This window comes from Gossypium raimondii, chromosome 8 (genome assembly GCF_025698545.1).
Source record: "Gossypium raimondii isolate GPD5lz chromosome 8, ASM2569854v1, whole genome shotgun sequence".
Taxonomy (NCBI): domain Eukaryota; kingdom Viridiplantae; phylum Streptophyta; class Magnoliopsida; order Malvales; family Malvaceae; genus Gossypium; species Gossypium raimondii.
In genome coordinates, this window is record NC_068572.1 from 30,588,580 (window position 1) to 30,612,122 (window position 23,543).

Here is a 23,543-nt window from a genome sequence, read left to right on the forward strand (position 1 = left end):
AGCTCGAACCCTTTCTCATAGAGTGGAGTTTTCTGCTAAATCTATCTCAAGTGATTTTCCTTATCCCTTCCCCGAAGATATTCAAAATTATCAGCAATTGATTCTTTGTTGAACCAGTTTTTCGTCATGGTTTTGGCGTTAAGAAGAAAGGAAGAGGCAAAGGATTCGTGGAATCTTAAAGGAAAGGCTTGCAAACGTTGGTTTGGGTGGCTATGACGACTTGAAGGGTATGGTGGCTAGCATGGGCAATATATAAAATCCATCTAGGGCTTTACTTTACATCCAATCCTGGTGAAAATCTCTAAAGATCGAGTTGAATCAGTAACAGAAAGCTAGCAAAATGACTTGCGTGTCCTGGCACAAATAGTGCATGGCATGACATAATAACAATTTTACCCATGATTTTGCTTTCAACCAAAAATGTGTCACGCCATAGATAGGGTGTGCCATGACACGACGAAAAATTCAACACTCTTAGACTTGCAGGGGTTGTGTCGCGTTGTGGGATTGTTATGTTGTGACATGGCTCTGAATTGGTCTTTTCGGGACTTGTAAAGAAACCTCAATTGCCCGTAAATGCACCATACTAATGTTTATCTCCTCTGTTGTCATCGAACCTGGTTACTTCTAGTTCTAACATAAAATAAAAATATAATTCCTATTCTAACAAGTTAAAAATAAATTGGTTAAGTTCGATGGTTAAAATTTATGTTACACTATCGGACTTGCCTGGTAATTCCTTGAATTTTACCATCGACTTTAGATGTCAAGCTCGCCCGTCTTGGCCTTTTCAATTATTTCTTCTCCCACCAGAGTCTTTCCATTTGTCTCATTCCTTTGTAATCCAGTTTCCTACCCCAACACGACTAAAGTAATACCTCCGATCGAGGTTGTTAGTGGTTAGATTGAGTAATACGTAACATTCCTCACTAGCTAATCCCTTGTTTTGGAAATTATGGCCACATTTTAACACTTATATTTTATTATCGATCTTTATGATTATCTCGTTTCGCTCTAGATTGATAGTCGATTTAGAAATGGCCAGAAATGGCCTACTCAACAGAATGGGGATTTCTCGATCTTCCTTAAAGTCGAGGACTACAAATTCGACATGGATTATGAATCCCTGTGCCTTAACCAATACATTCTTGAGTACACCTTTTGGGTGTACTAAGGATCAATGGCTAATTGAAGTGTTATCGAGGTATTTTTAAGATCCCTAAGTTTGAGTTTCCAATAAATTTGTAAGAGCATCAAATTTATACTATAATCCCCTATCACTATTAAGATAATAAAGCTACCCGAATCTTTTAATTTCAGGGGTATCTTTTTTATGTTGTGAATTGAGATTAAAGGATTATGCATCGATTTAGCTACATCCTCGATTGACTCATGGTGCACAACTTCTTCTTCCATGAGTTCATCAACTGCTTCCGAAATTTTCTCCTTTTCATGGATGGGCTTGATTGGCGTCTTCAATTCCTTGTCCTATTGTAATGCAATCACATATATGTGCTCTTTCCCATCTCTACGAGGGTTGTTCCCCGTGTTACTAGGGAGACTCTGGCCATTTTATTTCTGGAACATTATCATTGTAATGGAGAAGAAGATTCAGCCAAGCAAAAATCCATTGCATGTAAGTGATTTTGAGTCTGTTTTTAATGATTTTTTATGTTTTCAGATTGTTGTAGCTTAATCTAGCTAGCCCAGGGACTAATTTGCAAAATTGTTAAAAGGTTAGGGTTTTTCCATGAATGTACACATGTGGTTTTTTATGTTTGATGGAAGAAAGTGAATCCTTATTGATAAATAAACAACTTTTGTAAAGTGATTTTTATTGAAAATGTCAATTAGGGATTTATTTGTAAAATGTGTAAAATACAAGGTGAAATTGTGAAATGATGAATTGTATGAGTTGCTATGAGTGTATATTTAATTCGGCTAGCTTTTTATATAGATGAAATTGTATGAATTTCAATTTATGGGCTTAAGGACTAAATGTGGTATAATGAATTGTATGAGTTGCTATGAGTGTGTATTTCAATTTCCATGGTTATAATGACGTGTATAGGTGAATTGTGCTTGATAAGATAGTCATTATGTTTTGCTTGTAAATGTGGTGTTATGGTTGATGAAATTTTGGTATTTTAATGCTTTGATGGTTGGTGTTGAAATGGTCAAGTGAAGTGTTTTGAATAGCCAATTTGGTATGTTTGAATGTGATTTTGGCATGTGGTCATTGTGGTAAGTTTGGTATGGAATTGGGTTATAAATGCATGGTTGATGAATGGCTAAATTATTAATTTTTTTAAGTATATTTGATTGTTTTAATTGAGATGCCTTTTATCATATTGGTTGTAGGTAAAATCTTTGACCACATGTAGCATGGTCATTGTCCACGGCTCGTTGTTGAAATGATGAAGGTTGATAAGGAGGATTTTGTCAAGTTTGAGCTTAATTCGTGCCTCCTTGGTTACCTCCCCACTTGAAGTTCGAATGATCCTTCCAACCAAGATTATAAGTATTTGAATAGGGGTTATGACCCCTATTATTTAGGTAGCTTGCTTCCTTCAGATGGCCTTTCGAGTGTGGCTCCACTCTCGTTGGCTTCATTGGTGTCTCCAAATAGTTAAGCTTTTCTAAGATTCGGTTGAATTTATCCTAGTTGTTTTCTTTGGTCACCACTTTCTCTATTAGAGGCTTAGATTTGTACATAAAACCTTCATTGGACAACATGTACAAGTTCATAGCCATATCATCAATGATTTTGTAGGCTCATTCAAACGTATGAAACATAAGAGATCCACCGGATGCTCCGTCTAATCTAGACTTTATGTGGTCGTCAAAACCATTGTAGAAAATTTTGTATTTGGAGCCATGCTTGCAGTCCACAGTGTGGGCATTTCCTAAGCATAGTCTTGAATTGTTCCAACACCACAAGGAATCACTTTCATATTGTTTAAAATCGATGATTTCTTGCCACAACTAAATGGTTTAACTAATCAAGAAAAGCTTATAGATAATTTTTTCCGCCAAATCGTTCCATGTGGTAATGGAACCTGGTTCTAGTGAGTTTAGCTAATCAACTACATTATCAGATACCCTATTGCATTTGAAGGTGTCGCATAATTGAAGAATCCACTTTAAATGCTTATTCGAGTCTTCAACCATGTTCCTTTTAAACTACAGTATAATTTGGATAATTTGAATTGTGGTCATCTTTATTTCAAAATTATTGGCGTTAATCGTCGGGCTTTCTATGCTTCCTCACACCGCGCCTAGTGTAGGTAGGGTGTACTTGCACAACGTCTGCTGAGCCATTTGAACTTCTTCCCAATTATTTCCTTATTGCTCTCTACGCTACACAAATAATTGATTTTCCTAGGGTAAATTTGTAATTGTGGGTGGATCAAAATTCATTGTTGGACATTGTGCCTAATAATTCGCTCCAGATCTAGTTGTGGTTTAATCAGAGTACTGATGCTTAGGGTCGTACACAACCTAAAAAGAAATTAAAAATAAAAATAAATAAACAAAAATTCAAATTGCATCTATAGATATTAACTTTTCTACTTATCTTATTAATTGTAAAAATTTATTTCCAAAATTTATTGCCGAAACCTCCCCAGCAACATGACCAAGAACTTGACCGCCTATAATGTGTTATCGTTTATAGTTAGATATAACATCAAAAATATAAGAATTAAAAACAGTGGTGTCCACAAGTGCACGGGTCAAATTGTTATATAATCTTATACAACGAAATACTTGGAAGTATTTCGGGGATTGTACCCAATGGAGGATGGAATAAATAATGAAAATATTTTTACAATAATAAATTTAAGAACTAGTAATTAATTCCTATATTACTATAAACCATAAAATAGATTAAGGGACTATAAATAAATAAATAAGAAAAATAAATAAATAAAGAAAAATAAACAGACGAATTAAATCAATAAACCAATCAGGAATATTAACTCATTTCAGGGTTTGTAACTAATCTCGGATTAGATTTTTAGGGTGGATTGGCTACCAATTAACCAATTATTAACTATCTATTGGTTGATACTCACTTATCTCCTGACCTTACTTTGTGAACTAGGATAAATTACGATTTACTCGATTCAACTTATCTCTCAACCTCGTCTTGCCTATGATAACTTCATAAGGTTGTCAATCCTAGTGGTTTAAGCACAAGTAATTCATACCAACTAATCCCTCTTGAGAAACCCTAAATCCTCTATTAATCACATCCCCATCCACTTGTTAATCTCCTCTAAGGGATTTAACGACTCATGTTCTTCATAATCTCAACTCTGGTTGAATAAACCATGTAAAGAACACGATTGATTCGAAAGCGAAAATAGATTTGAATAATCATGGAATGAATATTGAATGGGGAACAGAGTACCCGAATCTCCCGATTGGAATAAAGTAATAAATCAAATGCAAAAGAACATAAACTGAAATACTTTAATAATATAAAAAACTCTTAAGTCAAAACTAATTCAAGAGGAAAGATAAAGAAGTTATGAAAAGTTGAAAAGTAAAATAAACTAAATATATTCTAAACTACAGAGTTTATGAAGGCGTCTAGGATAACTTAATTCATTCAACCCCTAATTTTTTATTTATAGAGGTGTTGGCAGCCCAAATTAGGTCTTCAGCACATCCTAGGTCTGCGTATATATAACACCCCTAACCCGTATTTGTCGCTGGAATAGGATTATGGAGCATTACAGTAAAACCATAACATAAAAACATTCATTTCCAAACAATTCATTAAGCATAGCATAATTCAATCATATACATATATTTCGTCCCTTAATTGAGCCTTCGAGGCCATATAAACAATTCAATAATGATTCGAGACTAAATCGAAAACATTTAAAACTTTTATGAAAAAGTTAGAAAAAAATTAAAACTTCAGGGGTCACACGCCCGTGTCTCAGCCATGTAACAATCAAAGTAGGGACACACGGTAGTGTCCCAACCTGTGTCCATGCCCGCGAAACTCTCTAAGTTGGGTCACACAACCAAGCCACACGCCAGTGTGCCAGGCCGTGTTACTTTCGAAAAGCAACCTTTAAAACCTACAAGGGTCACGCAGCCGTATGCCACACTCGGTTGAGACACACGTCCGTGTGGACAAGAAATTGACCAAAATCAAGCCATTTCTTTCACCACGCAAACATGCACCTAAATATCATTTGCACATATGACAAAAACATCAAAACATTTTCAAATATGCATAAAATAACCAATTTCAAATGACAAAATTCCATTTAACCAATATGCCATATAGGCACCTCAAATGCAAACATACCATTTACCTAAACATATACATGTATTTAACACATTTTATTCATCAACACTTAATTCATTTTCCATCTCAAAACCCATCATAAATTGACCTATATCACTTGAACATAAACTCGCCATATTTGACCACATTTATACCATTTCAAATAGCTCATATTTACCTTAAAGCATAACTCAACTTGGCCTTAATATAAACATACCAAATATGATCATTCTAAATACGCATCAATTTAACCATATTAACATCAACCAACAAGACATCAAAATACTATAACAACATCAACCATAATAACCCTTATACATAACACAACAATTAGACCATTCAACACAAGTCCACCTATGCATGCCATTATAACCTGGACTAAAACATCAAAATCTACCGATATAATCTTTGGATAGTGTGATAAATCTTCGACTAGCTTCCAACCCGATAGAGCTTCGGATAACCTGTAGAGTAAAGGAAAATAACTACGTAAGCAATACATGCTTAGTAAGTTTGTAAAAATTTAAACATAAGTTATCACTTCAATACTATCATACATAGATTAAAAATGGTTCAACACCAATACTTTAAACTTAGTAAAAACCTATTAAACACCATTCAACTCACAATTGAGTATATTTATAAACATCACATACCCATTTCATTCATAACATAATAAAGTCTCATAGGTTGACTTACATAATTATCAACCTTTTCCTTAAAACAATGAACCATTTCATTTACTTACTTACCATTTCATTCACTTAGCATAAACTTAGATAACATCGTCAATTCACTAATTACTATGTTAGTTTATGAATTAGGTAACTTCATCCATAGCATATGTAAGTTTCTTGTATAAGTACATCATTAAAATCATCAATCCCTTTTTTCATCATATTAAAATTCAACTATGAACTTACAGTTCCATTACATTTCCTCACCCGTTTCATATGCATAACATACAAGACATAAACGTAACATTAACCATAGCCACAAGCTACTGCATTTTAGCATAACTCTTTTAGAATCAACTACACAATACACCATTTCATGAGAAGTTACATACTTTGATTCTTACCACTCTTTCATGCACATAAACATCTTTCCATTTGGTCACTTATCATTTCAATGCATATCTTTAAAACTAACATAATACAATCCAACCAATAACTTGGCACAAGCCTAAGCATCATCAACGACACATGTTAGTGCATCAATTCATAATTCACTTGAATTAACATAAGATAAGTCGTTAAACATGAATCACCTCACTTGAATCATTAATTTCAATCCTTTTCATTAATACATGATATAGTTTATTTGAACACTTACCATTCCTTTTCTTTTCGTTAATGCGTGATATAATTCATATAATTTTTTATGCCAGAGTTATCAGAGTATAACCAGGGGCACGGAAGTGCAACCAGGGGTACCGAAGTACAAAAAGGGGCACGTAAGTGCAATTAGGAGTACCAAAGTACAAACAGGGGCACATAAGTGCAATCAGGGGCACCGAAGTACAAATAGGGGCACGTAAGTGCAATCAGGATAGGGGCACGTAAGTGCAATCAGGGGTACCAAAGTACAAAAAGAGGCACATAAGTGCAATCAAGGGTACTAAAGTACAAACAGGGCCACGTAAGTACAATCAGGGGTACCAAAGTACAAACAGGGGCACGTAAGTGCAATCAGGGGTATCGAAGTACAAACATGGACATGTAAGTGCAATCATTTAATAATTAACTATGAACATTTAATTAAAGAACTATATTATAAAAATGCAAGTATAAATTTCTCTATGTATTGAAACACTATGAACTTACCTGGCTAAATTGGAGAAATAACAAAGTATAGGGGTTTTTCAGTAATTTTTCATTCTCTTCGATTTTCCACTCGATCTTGATCTAAATTAATAATTTTATTTTATCTATTAATTTAGATAGTAAAACAACTTATTTTATAAAATTTAGTCATTTTTGACATTTTTATAAAATTGTGCCTAACATTTTACTTTTATTCAATTTAGTCCCTGAGCCTAAAACATGCAAATTAACCATTTTTAATGCAAACCCATGCTAACCAAATATTCATGGCATCCAAAATAGCCTATTTTTGCAACAATTTCACACCAAGTCCTTGTATTTTTCCTATTCTGAGAACCTAATCCCTAATCATTAAATTCATCAAAATCATTTAACAAAATACTTATAAATCACAAATAATACCCCAAATTTCATCATTTAACATCTAAAATCACAAAGATTCATCAATGGCAACATTAAAAATCTTTAACAGTTTTAAAAACGAAGATACGAGCTAGTTGGACCAAATTACAACTATCTCAAAAACATAAAAATTAAAAGAAACGGGTGAAAAATGGCTTCCTATGCATGAATTGAAACATGACCGAACCTTGGTTCTTCTTGCCATGGTGTTTTGGTGGTTTGGAGAAGATGGTAAGCATAAAATGTTTTTTCTTTCTTTTTATGTTACTTATTTTATGTTTTTATTACATTATTATTTTAATTAAAAAATAACACATACTTATCATAAAAACAAGCATTGACCGACCATAATAATTCATCATGGTCTAATTGTCATATAATTCCACCTAGTTCCACCAAGTAATCCATTAAACCACTAAAATTCAATAGCAATTAGGTTTTACATCTTTTACAAATTAGTTCTTTTTACTTAATTAAGCATGCAAACGTCAAAATTTCTTAACAAAGCTTTAATATGGCCTTAATAACACTCCGTAAATATTTATAAAAATATCTACGACTTGGTTTATAGAAACGAGGTCCTGATACCTCATTTTCTAAAACCACTTGACTTTAGAGTCTTACCACTTGAACTTAATTAAACATTCATTAACATAAATTATCATATCAAAAACCTTTTTAAAACTATATTTGACTCGTAAATATTAAATAATAATATTTACAAACTTACTCGTCAGATTTGTGGCCCTGAAACCACTATTTTCGACACCACTGTAAAATGGGTTGTTACAGTATAAGTTTGATTGCATAGACGAAAATAATCCCAATAAACATGGGCACAATGTCGACATGTGTCATGCCACACCCCTTGCGTGGCACGACACGACACCCAGTTCTTGTCTTGTGACATTCGTTTTGTGCTTTGATGACCTAAGAAACTTGAGCATCACTTGTCTCATTCTTCCACGTCAATTAGGCCTCTATATCTCCGTCCTACACACTCAATTAAACACATTAGCTCAATCTAAGCCCCGTGTCGGCCTATTAGGTCACAACACTTACAAAATGTGTTTCAAAAAACACTTATTTTATTAATATTTTGTCCTAAGGCCTAATTACCGAAAATGAAATATAAAATAATAAATTGCTTAGAAAACCAACTCCTTAAGTGCGTAATTGACCTAAATTGACTACTATATTTGACGGCAATTCAGCTAGCTCAAGATAACATAAACGAATTGCATGTAGAACCAATAATATGAAATGAATGAAAATGATGGACTAAGAGAAATAGATCGTGTCTATCACTATCTGCAGTGAATACGTTTTCTCGCTAAAGTACTGAAAGTGGCTTAGGAAATAATTCAAGGTTCTTCAAATTATTATTTAATTAATTATAATTAAATAATTGAAGTTTGAAGATAGAATTAATTTAATTAATCATTATGAATTTGTTGAATAAGGAAATTAAATATAATTTTTGTATAAATTATGTTACGGTAAAGTTTTTATGATTTTAATGGAATTAGAATTGGGTTCAGAAATTTATTTAATCGAGAAATTAATTCATTAATCTAATTAATTAAATTAATTCATTAAATAAATAATCTTTTGGGAAATAAAAAATAAATATTGGGTTGGATAAATTATAAGTATTGGGTAAAAGTTTAGATAACAAATATAATTAACCTAGGCCCGATTACTATAAGGGGTGGCAAACCTTAGTATTTACTAAGTCATGTTGCCACCCCCTATACTCCCAATTGGAGTAGAAATTGCATTTTCTATTAAATATTATTATATAATCAAGTCTTATTTGAACATAACTCTTGTACGTTTTCTTTATAAACAAGAACTATGTATTAAGTAATTTACAACACTTCTCAGACACCATTATTTTGTCCAAAAAAGTGACAATTTATTTTACAGAATAAAATCTATTTTATGAGAAAAATGCATAGTTTCTAGTTATAGAAAGAATTAACTTTCGTATTAAAAGTTAATGAAGTTTTTCATTTTGTCAAGTTAGTTCGATAAACTTTGAGCCCACACTAAAAGCAATTATTGGTTCAAGAATAGTGGAGAAGGTCGTTCAGTAGAAAGTTCAGGTTGACTTTAGTCTCCTTGTACAATTCACAAGTATATTTATGTTAAATTTTATTGTTATAAATAACACAACAGAGTCGATTTTAGAAAATTTTAAAACATAAGCTGTACACAAAATAAACTGATTTTTCTAACATAGGGACCATGAATATTTGACATTGGGAATCTCTAGCATCGTGGACCTCAATGTGTAGTAATCTAAAAAGGGAGCAATCCAAAAGTGATGGAATATTTAGACGATATATAGGGATTGGTATAGTCAATGCACTTGTGTAATTCAAAATCCCATACCCAATATTGGGAATAAGTTCGACCTCTAACAACAACTCCACACTAACATTCTCACTTTTCTTGGTGCCCAAACACTATAGTCTCAATATCTTTATTATCATTGAGATCTGCGATAATGTATTTACACCGTATTTTCGGACATGCACTTAATATTTCCAACTTGAATTTTCCTCAAAATCCTCAATTTCTTGCTGTCCAAGGAAACATCACTCTTAAAGATCATGTTGAATGTTGAACCAATTGGAATATGACTCAATCAATTGAATACGTATATCTATTTAAATGAATTTGTACCAAGAATCAATGTATCATCTTAAGGTTGTTAAATATTACAAAAAAAATTAACAACTCCAATAATTGTTAATAACAATGGTAGTGACAACATTAATGCTAACTTACTATCATGACAACTATACATAATAGCACAATTCCCTTATTCCATACCTAGAACATATTCAACAAGTGTAACAATAATAACATAAAATTTCCTTAATAACAATGATTTGATCATTACATAATATTGATTACAAAAATTAATCACATATGTTATACCACTAATTTATGCATTATGAAAAAAACTCTTAACTAATTACGTGAGTTACTGAAGCTTTGCACATAGTGCAATTTATTTTAAGGATCACAAATGAGAAAATTTTGACAATTATTTACATTATTTTTTACTTTTCTACCAAATGAAACCACATTATTTATAGGAGAGGGGAAATGTTTAGGTTAGCTTAAACATGCCTAAAGTCGACACCTATTTGTGTCGACTTCTTCATTAAAAATCATCCATGAATTCAACATCCACAAAAGTTGAGTTCCTGTTCTATCACATCAATTCCCTTTCTGTGTCTGTAAAATTCAATAGTTTTTTAGGAGAATTCCGAGAAGTTGTTAGTAGCACTTCGATACTCACTAGTGTTGAGTTCAAAATATTTCATTATCATAAAATGTTTGGACAATAAATTTTGCACGTGCCATTTAGCCAAAACAAAGGAAATTAACATCCCGTGGATGTTGAGGTGGTCTTAAAAATCATGATTTGAAAAATAAATTTTAGATATACCTAAGATCGGAAATAATATTTAATTTTGTTATATAACATAAAAAGATATTGTTTATTATATTATTTTTTATATTAAAATCAATAAACTAGATTATTTTGAACATTATGATCTTTTAGTTCATAATCTCTTTTATTAAATCATTTTAAATATCATTTTAAATTCATTCTTTGCTCAAAATTAATTAGTTCAGGTTTTAGTCACTCAACTTCAAAATTACAAAATAGTCACCTGAATTATTCAAAAGTTTTCATTTAAGTTATTGAATTGTTTAAAAAATTTTATTTATGTCACTACACTATTAAGTATTTTTCTTTTAAAAGGTCTGACTAGCGAGCTCTAAGTAATAATTCGATAATCAGTACGGTAGATTAGTGTCAATCGACAAGTAGATGAATATATATTAGATCCAAGTCAATTTGACAACTTGTGTGAGAGATAGGAGAAGTAAGTTGTTTGAATTTTGGTTTACAAATTTATGATGTTCATAATTGTTGCATGAATAAAACTAAAACGTAAAAAATATTGAGAATAAGAACTTTTGATTTGTGCAGACGATGCGAACAAAAAAGGCTATACAACGATGATTGCAATAACTCAATAATTTAAATAAAATTTTTAATAGTTTAGTGATCATTGAATGACCAAAAATAAATTTACTAATAATTTAGCAACCTTAAATTTAATTTATCATTTATTTGATTTTATATTTATTAAAATTTATGATAAACCTATTTGTATTTTTTTAATTTGAATAATTTGCGTACTAAAATTATTACATTTCCTTTTCTTTTTCATTTTGCTTTGTTCAAACTTCGACCAATTTCATTAAACTGCCACGTGTTTGAAATCGTCAATATAATTATCAAGTCAATGATTGGAATTATTGCAAAATTATAATGAATTCCCCGATATACCCTGAGCACTATACGTGTGCAAGTACCAATGATCAACCGGTCCTTTTATAAGATAAATCGTGTCGCAGCAGAATAGTACCTAAGATCCAAATTTTGGTAAAAGAATATTTTTTTTCTCAATCTTTTACACAATTTGGCGGCTTCGTTGTTTGTTTGCCTTTCATTTTCCCCGTAATTTTAAAACATAAAAGTATATTTATATTTTATTTAAACTATTTTTTTAATATATAAAAAATAAACATTTATATAATCTGTTTCTTAAGGTCGTAAAGCTGCTCAATTAGCTGTCCACTCGTTTTTTATTCATATTCTTTTTTTCTTATTCGTTTCCCTGTTCTTCCATGAGTATCCCAGAGCTACTAGGAGGGAGAGAAAAAGAAACAGATTCATAATTTGGAAAGAAAATTGTTCATTTTCCATATTATAGTCTTTCCCCGCCGTTGGACATTTGATTTTTCCAGTCTTTTTGTTGTGAAAAAGTGGGAGATTCTCGTAGCATCGTTTTATTTTTCTGCTACATTTGCGTTGGAGAGATCTGAGTTTTCTTTCTTTTTGTGTCAGCGATCTAGGAGTTGAGTTTGGTTTTCTTGCAGGGAAAGAATCGATGATTTTCTCTTTTTCTTCTTGCCTTTGGTAAGACGCTATTGTAAAAGGGAGAAGTCGAAGAGTTGGAGTTTCCTTCGTGTCTTTGCTTTGGTTTGGTCTGCTTTATTTTTCTTGGCTGTCTTTGTAAATACGCGTGGGCGTTGGAATTGGACTCGTATAATGCTGGGGTGGGACTCTTAAGAACCTCTCGTGATAACATCCCCTTAAGTCTTAAAAATGGCTCTCCATGATTTCTGATACAGATCGCTCGCTTTCACTCTTTCTGAAGATCTAAAACAATCTCCCCTTCCCCTCCGTAGAAATTTTTCTTTCTTCTTTTTGTTTTAGTCACCGAAACGAAACATATCGTAGTTAAAAGAAAATGATGAGAGTGAAGACAAAAGCAACAGGGTTGGCCCCGGTGGCAAATGGCGGTGGCGGTAGAGGTGAATCGGCTGCTCATGATTTGGAGCTTAGACCCGGAGGCATGTTGGTACAAAAGCGAAACCCGGACTCCGATCGAAATTCCATCCCACCACCGACTATTAGAGTTAGAGTCAAATACGGCTCCATCTACCACGAAATCAGTATCAGTTCTCAAGCTACATTCGGTAAATTTCTCATCTTTCACAATAATAATACTAATAATAATAACCTCTAATAGACCAATTAAAGTTACTTTGGATTGTTGTGGCAGGGGAGTTGAAGAAGATGCTGACAGTGCCAACAGGATTACACCATCAAGATCAAAAGCTATTATACAAAGACAAGGAGAGGGATTCCAAAGCGTTTCTAGATATGGCAGGTGTGAAGGACAAGTCCAAAATTGTTTTAGTTGAAGACCCAATTAGTCAAGAAAAGAGGTTATTGGAGACCAGAAAGAATGCTAAGATAGAGAAGGCATCTAAATCCATCTCCCAAGTCAGCTTGGAAGTTGATAGGCTTGCTGGCCAGGTACATAATATTCAATACTGGTACATAATAATTTATGAGATTATGCATTATTTTTCTTAGTTTAAATTATATTGGTTGGATATTGCCTAGGTGTCAGCTTTTGAAACAACAATCACCAAAGGTGGGAAAGTAGCGGAGAAAGACTTGATTAATTCGATTGAGCTGCTGATGAATCAGCTGCTTAAATTAGATGGAATTACAGCCGATGGAGATGTAAAATTGCAAAGAAAAATGCAGGTACTTAAGAATCCCGATTTGCCGAAAGCAAACCCATATCCGTTGATTATTCAAAATTAGAAAGATAAAATGTATATTTGCTTTGCTTTGGGACTTAGAGCCATACTGATTTGCCTTTTGGCATTGTTGAAGGTGAGAAGAGTTCAAAAATATGTTGAAACATTGGATATGTTGAAGATTAAAAACGCTATGCCAAGCAACAATGGAGGTCAAATGGAAATCCAAAATCAACACAAGCATACAAATGGGCAAAAACTAGCCCCAACCCAAGAGCAAAAGCCTAGGCATTTTAACTGGCAAAGACTAGCACCAGTTCAAGAGCAGCAATCGAGCAACTCAATTGCCCATTTGCCAATCCATCAACACCACCAATCAGCATCGGGGCCCGTCGTAGTCACCACGAACTGGGAGACATTTGATTCCTCCCCAGCATCGTTGCCGGTCCCCTCAGCATCCACATCAACCGCCAATAATTCAGTCCCGCCAAAATTCCCTTGGGACTTCTTTGACTAAGCAGCACTATGCCACGTCTCTGCTCTATTTTTCTCTGGTGTGTGTGTTGATGTGCTTCGGTTTGCCTTTCTCTTGGGTTTGTTATCATCATCATCATCATCATCATCATCATCTTCTTTTTCTTCCATTCTTTCTGTACTTAGATATTGTTGGGCAACCCCACCCTTAATTTCTAATCTGCCATTCAGTTCACCATAAAATAAACGGGGCTTCCTCCACCATAGTGATTCCTAATTACTATGATGATTATAAACTGATGAAACCAAACTGTTAATTCTCCTCTATAGTTTTATTGTGTTTGAATTCATATTCTTCCTTTTGATGATTACAAACCCTATATTTTTAGTAATGTGTAATATATCAGTATCTCTATTTCTAGACCAAATGGAAAAAAAGAAAGACCTAATAGAAGGAAATAAAGAACATACTACTATTTAGTCTTATTTTGTATATACTGACAAAAAGGGCAATATTAAGTGGAAGGGAATTCAGTAATATAATAACTAACACGTCCAATGAGAGGAAACCATGTATGATAAAAAGTGCAGAGGAAATTATGACAGTGGATTGAATGAACCATATATAATCATTATATATTAAAGGAAAAGTAATGTGAGTTAGGAAGCAGGAGATGATTGTTATTACGAAGGTAAAGTGATTTCAATTTCAGAAGTACGTTAGCTTCCTTGTTTGGTCGAAGTCTGGAGCATTTTAGCCTACTCAACATAAAGAAACAGAAGCAGGGCCACATCCAGATGGAGTAAACAACAAGAAGACTGAGAGTTTCATCGCCTTTTCCTTGCACCATTATTGATTTACAAAACAGGATTTTAGTATTAGTTAAAAAAACAAGTGACCATGTCGGCTTAAATTTGACACGTAGAATTGGATTTGGGGTTGGGGTTATGAAGCGTGGCTTTAAAGTATATGGCTTTTTTTTTAAAAAAATATCATGGAAGTTTTTATACTATGAGTCAGATTATATTTTGTCATTTTTTATTTAAAAAATGATAAATTAGTCCTTATTTATTAAATCAAAAAGCAAGTTGATCCTTCTATTAAAACTCCAATTCATTTCTATTGTTAAAAATTAGTCCCTGTATGTTAGAATGAAGTACACATGATATGTCACGTGTAATTATCTTATTATTTTGTCAACAACACTAATTTTTAACAGTAGAAATATATAAAATTTCTACTAGAAAGAGTCAATTTACTCTTTAATCTAACATAAAGAAATTAATTTACCCATTTTCTTAATAAAAGGGTAAAATGCAATCTGCATAATAATTTTATCCTTTCTCTTCTTATTGCTATTAGAAGGTAAGTCTAGAAAGAAAATAATGACGATATAAAATCCAATTGAAATGATGATGGAAAATTCAAACAAAAGAAAGAAAAATAAAATTAATGATGAAAGTTTAGTAATATAACAACAATAATTGCTCAAACAACGATATTATATATATGTATGTAAAGGAAAGTGACAAATATTATTCCATGAATAATACACTTTATAAAGGATAAGTTGTATCACTTTACCCTGATAAAAGCATTGAAAGGCATAAAAGAATACATGATAACAATCTTAGAGGTTTGGAACCATGTCCCCAAAATGAAAGGATTCGAGCTGTACTACTTTTGATAAAGGGTCTAAATAACAACTTTACTAATTTGGAAGGCATCTAGAAAGGACGAGAGCTGCTGGGAAAGGTAAGACGTCGGTGGTAAGCTCGGGGGGGGGGGGGAGTTGCTAAGACGATGGGGAAAAACGTGCCTAATTAATTAAATAATATATAATCTTTGAAAATATTATGTTATGTCAAGATTTGTGAGATCAACTATCCTTTTGTGCTATGAAATTTTTGGCTACAAAATGAATTAAGAATGGCTCTCATGTCTTTATCATATTAAATTGGATAAGGGTTTAAATAGTAATCTTGATCTAATGTTTTGATTGTTATTCTGTAATTTTAATTTTTCATTATTTAATTTCTAATGATTATATTTACTATATCGACAAACAAAATGAAATAAGAACACAAATTATCTTGTTTTCTAACTTGTTTCGGGCTCATAGAGTTGTATGGTGGCACCGACTTTTGCCAGGAAATTTGAATGTGTGTAAACAAAATCAGCTAGAGTCAAACGTTTCATTATGATTGTCAACTGAACTAGTCAACAGGGCATAGGAAAGCCAATTAGTTGTCGGCCGACTGATCAGTTTTGTTCTCTCTTGTCAAAATGTTGCCTCGACCATCCCGCACATTTCTCTTTTTACGATGAATTTGGACACAAAATTTTAATTATTTTATGTAAGTTGTGGATTTAGTGTATATATCTTTATTTGATTATTTTTAAGTTTTGTATTTTTAGAATTTTAAAATTTTAGCGCTAATTGAATGATAGTTATTAAATTGATTAAGTTAAGTTGTTTTTAAAATTTGATACATCGAACGTATTGTCACATGTATAATGTCATATTAGCTTATTATTTCCACATATTATTCACAAAAATTAATTAATAAATAGATCGACTATTTTTACATTAAGATTGAAATTTCAAAATTAAAACATAAAGCAATTAAGAATGGTCTAGTCGGAGGACATTGACTAAATCTATAACTTTACACATAAGACAAGACTAATAGTAGAATTTAACTAAACAAATTTAATTACTACCGTTTGGTCAAAATTAAAATTCCAAAATTTTAAAAGTACAAGAAAAATAATTGATGAAATTGAAATACATGTACAAAATTCACAAATTACAAGGTCTAACAACATAATTTGACTGTTTTTTATATTATTTTGAATTACTTAGATTCGTATTGTGATTTCATTTTATTTTTGAAAGTATTGGTATTGAGATTTAATAAATTTGATAATTAATGTATTTGCATTGTATTTATATACTAAGTGATATTATAACTTTGTTTAAAGTATCAATAAGTAGTCGAAAGAACTGGAAGTGGACTTCTTACTCAGGCATTTTGACATTGTTGGAAGGGTTCTACGTAAACACCACACTGGCTCGAATAGGACTATACTCAGACTGTAAAACTGATAAGGACACTTGTAGCTTATACCAAACAAATTATGTTTAACGTATTTCATATTTATATAAATATGAAGTTTTCATTTGTTGATTATTTATGTTTGTTGAGACAAAGAGTGTTGCAATGTGTTGAGTGGCACTCGGTAGTGCCCATTACAGTCCACCACTAGGACAACGGAGTTACTTGTCATATTTAGGTTGACAATTTAGTGAAGTAAAATCTTTGGACTAGTTACTGTATTGATATTTTAAAGATACTATAGTCCATCTATAAAAACCAATTGATGGATATTAAAGATTGGATTGGATTCAAATGAATCAAGACAATCCTCGTTTTGTAGAGAATTGGTCGAGATTGAGATACTATTTTTACAAGACCAGATCTTCATTAGATTATGTTATTAATGATTGCTATGTAATTGTTATTTTCAAGGAGTTGCTTTGTATTCATTTTAGTTTCTACGGTAGCAAGTTGAAATAGATACATGCTTGAGAGGCTTGTCTATTGTAAACCTTAGAGTTTACTGTCTAAATTTTCAAGGGGGAATTTAGAGGTGAGTGTTCTAGTCTTTAGGTACAAAGGTGAGATATCTATACTTAGGGAGTGATTGAGTGTGATTCACTTGTTGTATTAGTGATTAAGATAGTGGAATTACTCATTGAGCTAGGTTCTTTAGATGTAGAGAAATTGAATTACGTAAATAAACCTGTTTGTTCTTTGTGTTTTTGTTTGCTTAGTTTTTCACAGTGCCAAGCCATAGTTGTAACACCCAGTTTTGGCGGGTCTTAGATACGAGTGAGTAGAATGAGAGAACTATCAGCCTAATTGATACTTTCAGCTCATAGGTTAGGCGCAAAGTTGACGATTAGAGTATTATATAAGGATTGTTCTCTGAATGTGTTAAGTTGTAAGGAAGAAAGGATTGATAAGAATATTGAGAATTTTTGGGTGAATTGGGTTATCGCCAAAGGTATTATACACCCAATTTACTGAGTTATTATGCTAGTTATGTTCTAACAAGGTAGTTAGAAAGGGACGAAGGGATGAACCAAAATTTTTAAAAATATTGGATTTTCATTTACACCTATAAACCATTTACAAAGGCAAACTTAAATGTTTGAGACACATGTTAGGTTCCAATAAGGGCTTAGGTTATATATAGATATTCAGGTTAGAAAAAGGAGAGCTTTGTCTTCTTCCTTTCTCAAGAAGTATTGTTACTAGAATATTAAAGAACTTATAATATTTCTTTCCCCTTTAAGCTGGAGTTGTAGATCTGGATCTTCACTAGTGATTTCTCCATGTCAAGAAGTAGTTGCTGCTGATTTGCGTGATGGAAGTCTAGATCTTGAGTTTTGGACTACAGTAGGTAAGAATCAGGTGAGTCCGTAAGCTAACTCTTGCATGTATACTGTTTATATGAGATACTTAGTTGAAATTGATTGAACTATGAAACAGAAACTAGAAAAGTATAGAAATAATATTTGTTGGGAATAACATGTATAGTTTGTATGGAATCTGTCAAGTTTAAGTATGTGATAAGTATCCTAATGTTGAAGCAGGGTTGCATGGGTTCATCTAGTAAATATGTGAAGAGATGTGAATTACTTTGGGGGTATGTTAATGCATTAAAGTGTTGAGTCCCAAATGGTGTCGATGCATGAAGAGTCTGTGTCTGTTCACCGTGGTGAAGTCTAAAGGGGTCCATTGGGACTTTAAACATGAACTCTAAAAGAAAATCCCATGGCCATGGGACCTTCTGAAAGGGACTAAAGGACGATGATTGGTAAACCTCATGAAATGTGAGTCTAGGAAAATCCATATCGTAAACATGTTAAGAAATGAAATAAAATGGAAGCCTTTGTGATGAATAATGAAATGAAAGCCTTTGGGGCGAATCATGGAATGAAAGCCTTTGTGGCAAATCATGAAATGAAATGGAATGCCCTTGTGGTAGATTATGAAGGTGTTACATTAAGCTAACGTATTTAGTTAAGTAAGTGAAGCACTTCCATATATTGTTGTTTATTTAAACGATCAGCAGCTTTAGGTAGTAACAATTACTACCAAAGCTTAACATTTAATGTATTTAGTGGTGGCTCTTGGTGTTACTGCTCATTGAAAATGAAAGGATCTTCAATTAACCATCCCCTATGTTAGAAGGCTAAGATGAAAGCTTGTATCAAGTCTATTGATGAGAGGGTATGGTGTCCAGTTCTTACTGGTTGGCAAGCTCTTACTGTTAATTTTGAAGTTAGAAATATTCCTAAACCTAAATTTGAGTAGACAACTAAGGAAGAACGAGTTGTTAATGTTAAGTCTAAAGCCTTATATGTCATATTTTGTGGTATGAATACTTGAGAGTTCAAAAGTGATTTCAAATGTACTGTTGCAAAGGAAGTATGAGATATTCTTCAAGTTGTTCATAAGGGAACAACTACTGTTAAGAAATCTAAGATGCAGATGTTGACTACCAAGTTTGAGACTTTGAGAATGTAGGATTCTAAAAATATTGGTAAGTTCTATGCCAATTTGTGTGATCTGTCAAATCAAGCATTTGATCTTGGAAAAGATTACTCCAACTTAAAACTTGTAAGAAAGGTTCTAAGATCACTACCTGAAAGATTCTCAATTGAAGTAACTACTATCAAAGATGCTAAAGATTTGGAGAGTATGAGAATTGATGAATTGATTAGGTCTCTGAAAACATTCAAGATGAATCAAACAAACCAAATATGAGTGGGTCAAAAAGAGAAAGAAGTATTGCTCTTTAAGTGGCTGATGAAGTTTCTATTCCTAATGTCACTACAACAGAAGAACTTCAAGAAAAAATTGCTCTACTTACATAGAATTTTAGCAATGACTTTAAAAGACCAAGAACAAAGGAGTTATTGTAAAAAAATGAGTCTAAGAAAGAAAAGAAGAAGGGCATTTAGTGTCACTAATGACTTGGTTATGGTCACATGAAGGATGAGTGTGCACACTCTAAAGAAGAAAAATAGGTCCCTTTATGTTACATGGAGTGATGAGGATGCCTCTACAAAATTTGATTCTGATGAGCATTAGGTGAAGAATTATGTGGCATTTATCTCAAGTGTAATATCTAGTTAAGAAGAAGACAAATGCTGGTCCAAATGAAGAAACCGAGGAAGAGTTTTTAAAGACTTATAAGAACATGCTGGGAAGAGTCACCTTGTGAAGCAACGAAGGTAGGGAAATTGTGGTGGTTGTTGAGCGAGCTCAATTTATGTCTAATGTGGTCTCAGCGATAAAGGCATAAAAGATGTTGGGCAAATGTTATGAAGCCTATCTCACTTTTGTGATGGGTTTGTAGGATTCAGAGAAAGGTGTTCGCGAGTTATGAATTGTGAAGGACTTTTTTGATGTGTTTCCTGACAAGTTACCTTGGTTACCTCTAAATCGCGATGTGGAGTTTGCCATAGAGTTGTACCCTAGTAGTTCGTCAGTGTCCATTACGTCGTATCGCATGGCACCCAAAGAACTTAAGGAACTGAAGATACAACTTCAGGAACTGCTTTGTTGACGCCTCATTCGATCAAGTACTTCGCCTTAAGATTCATCAGTGCTGTTGGTGAAGAAGAAAGATGGTAGCATGTGGATGCGCATCGACTATAGGCAGTTGAATAAATGAACTGTAAAAAAATAAGTACCCATTGCCAAGAATCGTTGATTTGTTCGACCAGCTATGAGGTGCCAGAATATTTTCAATGATTGATTTGCGATCTGGTTACTACCAACTCAAGTAAAGGATTCTGATTTCTTGAAGGCAACATTCAGAATGAGGTATGGGCACTATGAGTTTTTGGTGATGCCTTTTAGATTAACAAATGCACCTGCTGCTTTTATGGACCTGATGAACCGATTTTTCCATGAATACTTAGATTGTTATATGGTGATGTTCATTGATGACATCTTGGTGTATTCACGAACTGAAGAAGAGCATGACACTCATCTACGAACTGTGTTGCAAATTCTATAAGAGAAGCAATTATTTCCAAAGTTCAGCAAGTTTGAGTTTTGGCTTAAGGAAGTTGCATTTCTGGAGTAAGTAGCTTCAGCTAAAGGGGTTCACGTAGACCCAAATAAGATTGAAGCCATTGTAGAGTTAAGATTGACAAAAAGTGTTACTGAAGTACAAAGCTTCTTAGGGCTCATAGGGTACTATCGTAAGTTTTTTAAGGGGTTCGCCACTATAGAAGCATCTTTAACAAGGTTGCTCCAAAAGAAAGAAAAGTTCACATGAAGAGAAGAAAGGTAGCAGAGCTTAGACAAGCTTAAGGTGATACTTACCAAAACAACTCTGTTGACTCAACCAAAACCAGGGAAGGAGTTTGTGGTTTACAGCGATGCCTCTCACACGGGGCTAGGATGTGTACTAATGCAAGAAGGAAAGGTGGTAGCTTATTGGAAACACAAAAATATATAGACTTTTTCAGCACATTTTGAGCTCTAATTCATATAGTTTTGTAGTAAATTTTGTTGAAATTCATACTTTAATTATAAAATAATTAAATTAAACTTAAATAATTAACATATTTAATTTTAATTATTTTTATAATAATTTTTCACAAATTTGGTTTATTTTCAACAGTTTTGCACAAAAGATGAAAATTGGCTTAGCAGACACTTTGGAAGGCTTGAACTGTTAGGGTGATTCTTTGCATCAAATGGATCAAGAGCAAGGCTGAAGATTTTTCCAGCCAAGGACAGTCCAAATGATGATTATTTTATGTACTTTATATTTAATTTTTATCCAAAGTTAATTGGGTTAAAAATTAATATAAATCCTGAAGGAGAATATGACCCAATTGTTCTAATAAAAGAATACTGATCAAATAAGAGAAATGGTAGCCCAAAATCGTCCAATAAGCAGACCCAATTTGGTTATTTAGCTTATTTTATTACTTGCAAAACAACCCTCAAAGTTTCTTTAAACTCCATTCAAACCCCTCCACTTTTCGTGCCTTTGAATATTTTCCCCAAGCTAAATGTAGCAAAGTTTGAATTATTCAAACTTTCTCCTTTTGTGGTCGGCCAAGGAAGAGTGCATGACTGCTAATTATTTGCTATTTTTAGAAGTCACTCTCACCTATAAATACCCTCCATTTTTACCTCATTCAAGACACCATTCATTTCCCACACATCTCTCTCTTTCACTCACTTTCTCTCATCCATTTCTTTCTTTGTTTCCCCCTTTTTCTTTTCCATTCCCTTGCTGATTTCCCTATTGAAAAAGAGTCTTCTTCCACCTTGGAATAGCAGCTTTCAACTATTTGTAGAGGCCTCGATTCAACAAAATAAGCAGAGAAGAAGAGGAGCGCACTAGTCTAGCTTTAGAGAAATACTAGATTTACTTCCTAGTTCCGTTCTCTTGAATTATCTTGTTTATATTGTTATTATGAATATGAATAATCATTGTGTTGTTATTCTTTTTCTACTTAAAATGGTTTAAATTTAATTCTTGTTGGATTGATTGCATTATGTCCACTTGAATTATTAAAATCATGTTTGTATCGTTCTGTGCCTTGGTAAGTTGTTCAATTAAATAAAATCATTATGATGTTATACTTGCATTATAAAATGTAAGGTAATGAACTAATTAATTATTAAACGTATTGAAATTGTAATTAATTTCCATAGTATTTAATTGATGCATGTTTAATCTTCTAAGGTATTTGAAGGTTAAATTAGCGACGGTATTAATGATACATTGCATAACTTGCAAGATTATTGTGATTAAACTATTTCAATATAGAAATATATTGTTACTTCACTTAATCTTATATATGCTTGTGAAGTTTGATTAATTGTTTGAATTGACATTGAGAAATGTTCACGAGATTGGTTAATTGAGTAAGTATGTATGTGCAGTAGTTAACAAATTACCTAGTTGCCGTGAAAATATTCGTAACAACGTGAACAAGGGTTTAGTAATTCTAAGTTAAGGAATGTAATTGATCTAACAAAATTATATAATATTAATTAAAACTCATCTTTTTGGAATCGTGCATTGGAATTTTTAGTTTTTAACTCACTTGATCAAAACAACATATTTTTCACATCACCAAAGTGTTTGATTTACATTTCATAAATATATTTTTCTTTCACAATCCCTATGGGTACAATAATTCAACATTAACTTGTCACTTTATTACTTGTTGCGATTGTATACACTTGCACATTTCCGTTGCTCCAAGTTTTTGGCACCATTGCTGGGGGGACTGATTTAAAAGACACTATTTGTGAAATTGCTAATT

General features: G+C 32.7%; 1 protein-coding gene across 1 annotated transcript; it reads left to right on the forward strand.

Annotated features, from left to right (window-relative positions):
* The first annotated feature begins 12,189 nt into the window (after window positions 1–12,189).
* On the forward strand, window positions 12,190–14,538 carry LOC105791207 (BAG family molecular chaperone regulator 1). Its single transcript, XM_012619172.2, has 4 exons — window positions 12,190–13,113; window positions 13,200–13,456; window positions 13,547–13,693; window positions 13,826–14,538. The coding sequence occupies exons 1-4, from the start codon at window positions 12,885–12,887 to the stop codon at window positions 14,204–14,206; spliced, it is 1,014 nt and encodes a 337-aa protein (XP_012474626.1). The 5' UTR covers window positions 12,190–12,884; the 3' UTR covers window positions 14,207–14,538.
* Window positions 14,539–23,543: the final 9,005 nt, after the last annotated feature.

Excerpts from the sequence above, each read along its gene's own strand:
- LOC105791207 (XM_012619172.2), top strand. The coding sequence starts at position 12,885 with ATGATGAGAGTGAAGACAAAAGCAACAGGGTTGGCCCCGGTGGCAAAT. Across the intron at positions 13,457-13,546 it reads TTGATAGGCTTGCTGGCCAG|GTGTCAGCTTTTGAAACAAC; the intron begins GTACATAATATT and ends GATATTGCCTAG. Across the intron at positions 13,694-13,825 it reads AATTGCAAAGAAAAATGCAG|GTGAGAAGAGTTCAAAAATA; the intron begins GTACTTAAGAAT and ends GCATTGTTGAAG.